The sequence below is a fragment of the Melanostigma gelatinosum genome (assembly GCF_949748355.1).
Source record: "Melanostigma gelatinosum genome assembly, chromosome: 8".
Classification (NCBI taxonomy): Eukaryota; Metazoa; Chordata; class Actinopteri; order Perciformes; family Zoarcidae; genus Melanostigma; species Melanostigma gelatinosum.
This window is the reverse complement of record NC_136641.1, coordinates 27,755,211-27,761,477: the sequence shown is the minus strand read 5'-3', so window position 1 is coordinate 27,761,477 and position 6,267 is coordinate 27,755,211. Positions and strand designations below refer to the sequence as shown.

General features: G+C 36.3%; 1 protein-coding gene across 1 annotated transcript in view; it reads right to left on the bottom strand.

The window, feature by feature from the left end:
* Positions 1 to 1,670: 1,670 nt before the first annotated feature.
* ptpn18 (protein tyrosine phosphatase non-receptor type 18) overlaps positions 1,671 to 6,267 on the bottom strand; it is a gene marked incomplete at its 5' end in the record, with an annotated part of 35,534 nt that continues 30,937 nt past the window's right edge. Inside the window, 4 exons of the mRNA XM_079273974.1 lie at positions 1,671 to 1,881; positions 2,713 to 2,784; positions 2,871 to 3,091; positions 3,889 to 4,005. Coding sequence (XP_079130100.1) covers positions 1,808 to 1,881; positions 2,713 to 2,784; positions 2,871 to 3,091; positions 3,889 to 4,005 — 484 coding nt within the window. The 3' untranslated portion in view covers positions 1,671 to 1,807. The remainder of the gene's footprint in view (positions 1,882 to 2,712; positions 2,785 to 2,870; positions 3,092 to 3,888; positions 4,006 to 6,267) is intronic.

The following is a 6,267-nucleotide window of genomic DNA, read 5'->3' as shown; positions in this document are numbered from 1 at the left end:
GAGATGAGATGAGATATAGATGATATGAGATAGAGATGATATGAGATAGAGATGATATGAAATAGAGATGATATGAGATAGAGATGATATGAAATAGAGATGAGATGAGATAGAGATGATATGAAATAGAGATGATATGAGATAGACATGAGATGATATAGAGATGATATGAAATAGAGATATGAGATAGAGATGAGATGAGATAGAGATGAGATGATATAGAGATGATATGAAATAGAGATGATATGAGATAGAGATGAGATGATATAGAGATGATATGAAATAGAGATGAGATGAGATAGAGATGATATGAAATAGAGATGATATGAGATAGAGATGATATGAGATAGAGTTAACTACAAATAAGTAAAAAGACTCAAGTGAAGTACCTCGTATTTTTAGTTGAGTAAATGTATGTTACTCACTCACACACACACTCACACACACACACACACACACACACACACACTTCCTGCATCATCTTTGTGTTTCATCCCTCCGTCTATTTCTCTCTTCTCTCTCTGGACGTCTGTGGTGTCACCTCCTTTAACATAACACACTCACACACACATACACACACACACTCACGCATGCACACACACACACACACACACACACACAATGAAAACACACGACAGAGTTACAGCTGGCTGTACAGGTTGTGTGTGTGCTGAATCACCCCTGCTATCGTTCGTGACCTGATGATGTCACACTCCTGCACACACGCACGTACGCACACACACACTTAATTGAAACCACCTTCTTCCTGTGTGTTTCTGTTAAGCTTGTCTCTGGATAGTGTGTGTGTGCGTGTGTGTCTGTGTGTATGTATGTGTGTGTGTGCTTGTGTTTGAAGCTGAAACTTCATCATCTACTATAAACACTCAGTTTGTGTCTCTGCTGCCTCCTGGTGGTCATTGGTGGAACTGAGCGCCTCCACAGCACAGCTGGAAGAAGTACTCAGGTGTGTTACTGCAGTAAAAGTATAGTATTTACCTCTAAGATGTAGTAGAGTAGCAGTCGAAAGAAAGTACAAGTACCTCCAAATAGTACTACCTCACAGTACTTGAGTAAATGTTGCCAACACTCTCTGAAACAAAGTTCCTTATCGGCTCGGCCTCTGAAAGCTGTATCGTCTTGATGATGTCATAGTGATGTCATCAGGGTTTTGTTGGCTTCCTGTTATGACATCGTCACACTCTGAACTTCTTGCTCATTTAAACATGTTGCTCATGACTTTCTGTCAGCTTCATTCTGTCTCGTTGACGCTGATTATTAAACATATTTTTTACAAATTAAATTGAAAAATTCTCACAGCAGAAAAAAAACTTATTTTTACTTTACTTTTACTTTTGATACTTCAAACATTTAAGTACTTCCTCCTGACATGTTTTAATCATGGTTCCAACATGAAAAACACTTTGTCACTATGTTTGATTAAAATGCTGTATAAATAAAGTTTTCATTGTTATAATTATATTTAAAAAACAATCTGATAATCTTTAAGTTATTTGATCTGTTATAATACCTATAATAGTAACAACAATACTACTACTACTGCTACTATTGCTACTACTATTAACAATAATACTTTTAGATTTAATGAGGATTCAAATGTGTCTCATTCCAAGTTAAATACTCGTTTAAGAATTAAAGATGAAAATTCAAGATCTTTGTATTTTAATAATTAATTCACATTTAAAAGTCTCAACACAGACTGAAGAAAGACGTTTCACATAAAGATCATACATATTTACATCAGATCACAGTGACGGTCAGAATAACTCATCTCATAATAATAACCAGTTCATCTCTCCAGTCGGCTCCACTCAGCTGGAGGATCTCTGGGTCCTCTGGGCTTCTGAATCCGACAGTTAAACCCTGAAAGAGACAAACACACGTTTAAACAAATATATATGTATATATAAAATATATATGTATATATGAAATATACATGTATATATATATATATATATATATATATATACACACACATGTATATATATGTATATATATGTATATATATGTATATATATACATATACATATAAATATATATATATATCTATATATATATTTGGAAAGTGTAGGCCTAGTAATAATAAATAAACAATAGATAAATAAAACCAACAGGGATTTGGACAAAAATTCTCAATGTTGTTTTACTTTTTTGTTATTGGCATCTAAAGTGATTATTTACAGAAAAACACGCATTTCTAAGGAAATAAATGATTGTATTTAATTTGAATATTTTGCCTGCTAACAGCTAACAGCTAACAGATAACAGCTAACAGATAACTGATAACAGCTAACAGCTAACAGCTAACAGATAACAGATAACAGCTAACAGCTAACAGCTAACAGATAACAGCTACCAGCTAACAGATAACTGATAACAGCTAACAGCTAACAGCTAACAGCTAACAGCTAACAGATAACAGCTACCAGCTAACAGATAACTGATAACAGCTAACAGCTAACAGCTAACAGATAACAGCTAACATTAGCTAGCGCTCCTCTTTCTGATTGGACGTTCATAATGTAGATGATCAGAGATCGGACTAGAAGACATGGAAGCAGATCACAGAGTTTAGTGGGCGATCATGAAATGTTGATATGACCCCATGTGATCGGGGCGGCCTTTAAGACACCCTTTAAGAGACAGGTGTACAGGTGTACAGGTGACAGGTCTACAGGTGATAGGTGTACTGACCGATACCACCAGGTGAGTCGAGGCCGGTGATGTCACGGGAAGAAGAGGAGAAGTCTTCATACTCATCGTCACCTGGAAGAGAGAGAGAAGAACAGTCTTATTCACCCCCTCACACCTCAGTCCTCACATCCTTTCCTTTTTTCCTTCTGCTTCCTTACCTGGACTCAGGTGATACTCCCCGTTGTTGCCTAGCGACGATGGCAGCCCTTCCCCCAGCCTGTGATTGGTTGGCGATGGTGTGTCACTGAGGGGCGTGGCATATAGGGGCGTGGCCGAGAGGGGCAGGCTGTGAGGTTTAGCTCGAGGTCTGACAACGCTGTAGACGGGAGCCACCGCTCCGGAGGGGTCATTGTCATAGTGATGGGATGAAAGCAGCTCCCTAAAAATCATCCTCATCATCATCATCATCATCATCATCATCACCATCCTCACCATCACCATCGTCATCGTCATCCTCACATCACCATCCTCATCCTCATCATCACCATCACCATCCTCATCATCCTCACCCTCATCATCGTCATCCTCACCATCACCATCACCATCCTCATCACCACTATCACCATCATCGCTATTATGTTGCATCCTAATAAATAAATAAATAATTTTTTATCATCGGTCAGTGAAAGTATTGATTGATCAGTGAAATGTTTTACCAATAAATATATTTCAGAGATAACAGATTTAATTATGACACAATAAGTTTTATAACAAACGTTATGAAAGAAAACAGCGCTTTGTCTTATTGTCTTGTTTTTTAAAAAGAAACAATCTTAAATAATAATCGTATTATTTATTAATTATTTATATATACATGCATATATAAATAATAATAATAAATAGTAATAATAAACAAATAAATAAATGCCTAAAAATATTATCAAATAATATCTAATCTGATGTTAGATATCAAAGTGCTGAATGAATACAATTTGTATTATAATTATCTAATATAATACAATCTTGACTTATAACTGACTTATTAAGTCAGAATTTTTTATTCATATTGTCATCTCTAATTTGTTTAACTTTTCTTTTCTTGGTAGAAATGAGCTTCCATACAATTACAATAACTATAATATGACTAAACAATATAAAGCAGACTCTTGTTTCTTGTTTTTAAAGTTTTAAAGTTGCCTCACTTTGATCTGAATGGACCTCCAGGTGTTTGTTTACCTGCTGAATCCGGGCGTGGCTACCACCGAGTGGGCGGGGTCAGCTGCAGGTGGGAGGGGCTGTTTGGGCTTGTTGACAACAGCGTACGTGTCGTTCATGGCGCTCTGCTGAGACAGTCTGAAAAATATGAATCACATTTCTGTTTGTGACAAAATACAAAACATGTAAATATCACAAGAAAGTCAGAGAACTTCATTCAACACTCCATTAACATTTTTAACAATTCTAATTTAACTAAAATCACACCCTGAGAACAGAAACTCAAACAGTCGACAGGACGTCGTGTGGTTTGATTCATATCATTTAAAAAAATAATAAGAACAATGATAATACATTAATAAATAAATTAGTTAATACATATTATTATTATTATTATTATTATTATTATTAACAATAATAATAATAATAATACACTTTATCTAAAAAGCACTTCTCAGTACAAAGCACTTTACGTGGTTGAAACAAGAAACAACTCTTTAGAACTACAGGTACCATGATGCATTGCACATTCAGAGCTTGAAGAAACAGGGACTTTCTCAATATGTGTTCTTGTCTGTACTTGTGTTCTTGTCTGTTCTTGTATGTACTTGTGTTCTTGTCTGTACTTGTGTTCTTGTCTGTACTTGTGTTCTTGTCTGTTCTTGTGTTCTTGTCTGTACTTGTGTTCTTGTATGTACTTGTGTTCTTGTCTGTACTTGTGTTCTTGTCTGTACTTGTGTTCTTGTCTGTACTTGTGTTCTTGTCTGTTCTTGTGTTCTTGTCTGTTCTCGTGTTCTTGTGTACTTGTGTTATTGTCTGTACTTGTGTTATTGTCTGTTCTTGTATGTACTTGTGTTCTTGTCTGTTCTTGTCTGTACTTGTCTGTACTTGTGTTCTTGTCTGTACTTGTGTTCTTGTATGTACTTGTGTTCTTGTCTGTTCTTGTGTTCTTGTCTGTACTTGTGTCCTTGTCTGTACTTGTGTTCTTGTCTGTACTTGTGTTCTTGTCTGTACTTGTGTTCTTGTCTGTTCTTGTGTTCTTGTCTGTACTTGTGTTCTTGTCTGTTCTTGTGTTCTTGTCTGTTCTTGTGTTCTTGTCTGTTCTTGTGTTATTGTCTGTACTTGTGTTCTTGTCTGTACTTGTGTTCTTGTCTGTACTTGTGTTCTTGTCTGTTCTTGTGTTCTTGTCTGTACTTGTGTTCTTGTCTGTTCTTGTGTTCTTGTCTGTTCTTGTGTTCTTGTCTGTTCTTGTGTTCTTGTCTGTTCTTGTGTTCTTGTCTGTACTTGTATTCTTGTCTGTACTTGTATTCTTGTCTGTACTTGTATTCTTGTCTGTTCTTGTCTGTTCTTGTCTGTACTTGTGTTCTTGTCTGTTCTCGTGTTCTTGTGTACTTGTGTTATTGTCTGTACTTGTGTTATTGTCTGTTCTTGTATGTACTTGTGTTCTTGTCTGTACTTGTGTTCTTGTCTGTTCTTGTCTGTACTTGTGTTCTTGTCTGTACTTGTGTTCTTGTCTGTACTTGTGTTCTTGTCTGTTCTTGTCTGTACTTGTGTTCTTGTCTGTTCTTGTCTGTACTTGTGTTCTTGTCTGTTCTTGTCTGTACTTGTGTTCTTGTCTGTTCTCGTGTTCTTGTGTACTTGTGTTATTGTCTGTACTTGTGTTCTTGTCTGTACTTGTGTTCTTGTCTGTTCTTGTCTGTACTTGTGTTCTTGTCTGTTCTTGTGTTCTTGTCTGTTCTCGTGTTCTTGTGTACTTGTGTTCTTGTCTGTACTTGTGTTCTTGTCTGTTCTTGTGTTCTTGTCTGTTCTTGTCTGTACTTGTGTTCTTGTCTGTACTTGTGTTCTTGTATGTACTTGTGTTCTTGTCTGTTCTTGTATGTACTTGTGTTCTTGTCTGTACTTGTGTTCTTGTCTGTACTTGTGTTCTTGTCTGTTCTTGTGTTCTTGTCTGTACTTGTGTTCTTGTATGTACTTGTGTTCTTGTCTGTACTTGTGTTCTTGTCTGTACTTGTGTTCTTGTCTGTACTTGTGTTCTTGTCTGTTCTTGTGTTCTTGTCTGTTCTCGTGTTCTTGTGTACTTGTGTTATTGTCTGTACTTGTGTTATTGTCTGTTCTTGTATGTACTTGTGTTCTTGTCTGTTCTTGTCTGTACTTGTCTGTACTTGTGTTCTTGTCTGTACTTGTGTTCTTGTATGTACTTGTGTTCTTGTCTGTTCTTGTGTTCTTGTCTGTACTTGTGTCCTTGTCTGTACTTGTGTTCTTGTCTGTACTTGTGTTCTTGTCTGTACTTGTGTTCTTGTCTGTTCTTGTGTTCTTGTCTGTACTTGTGTTCTTGTCTGTTCTTGTGTTCTTGTCTGTTCTTGTGTTCTTGTCTGTTCTTGTGTTATTGTCTGTACTTGT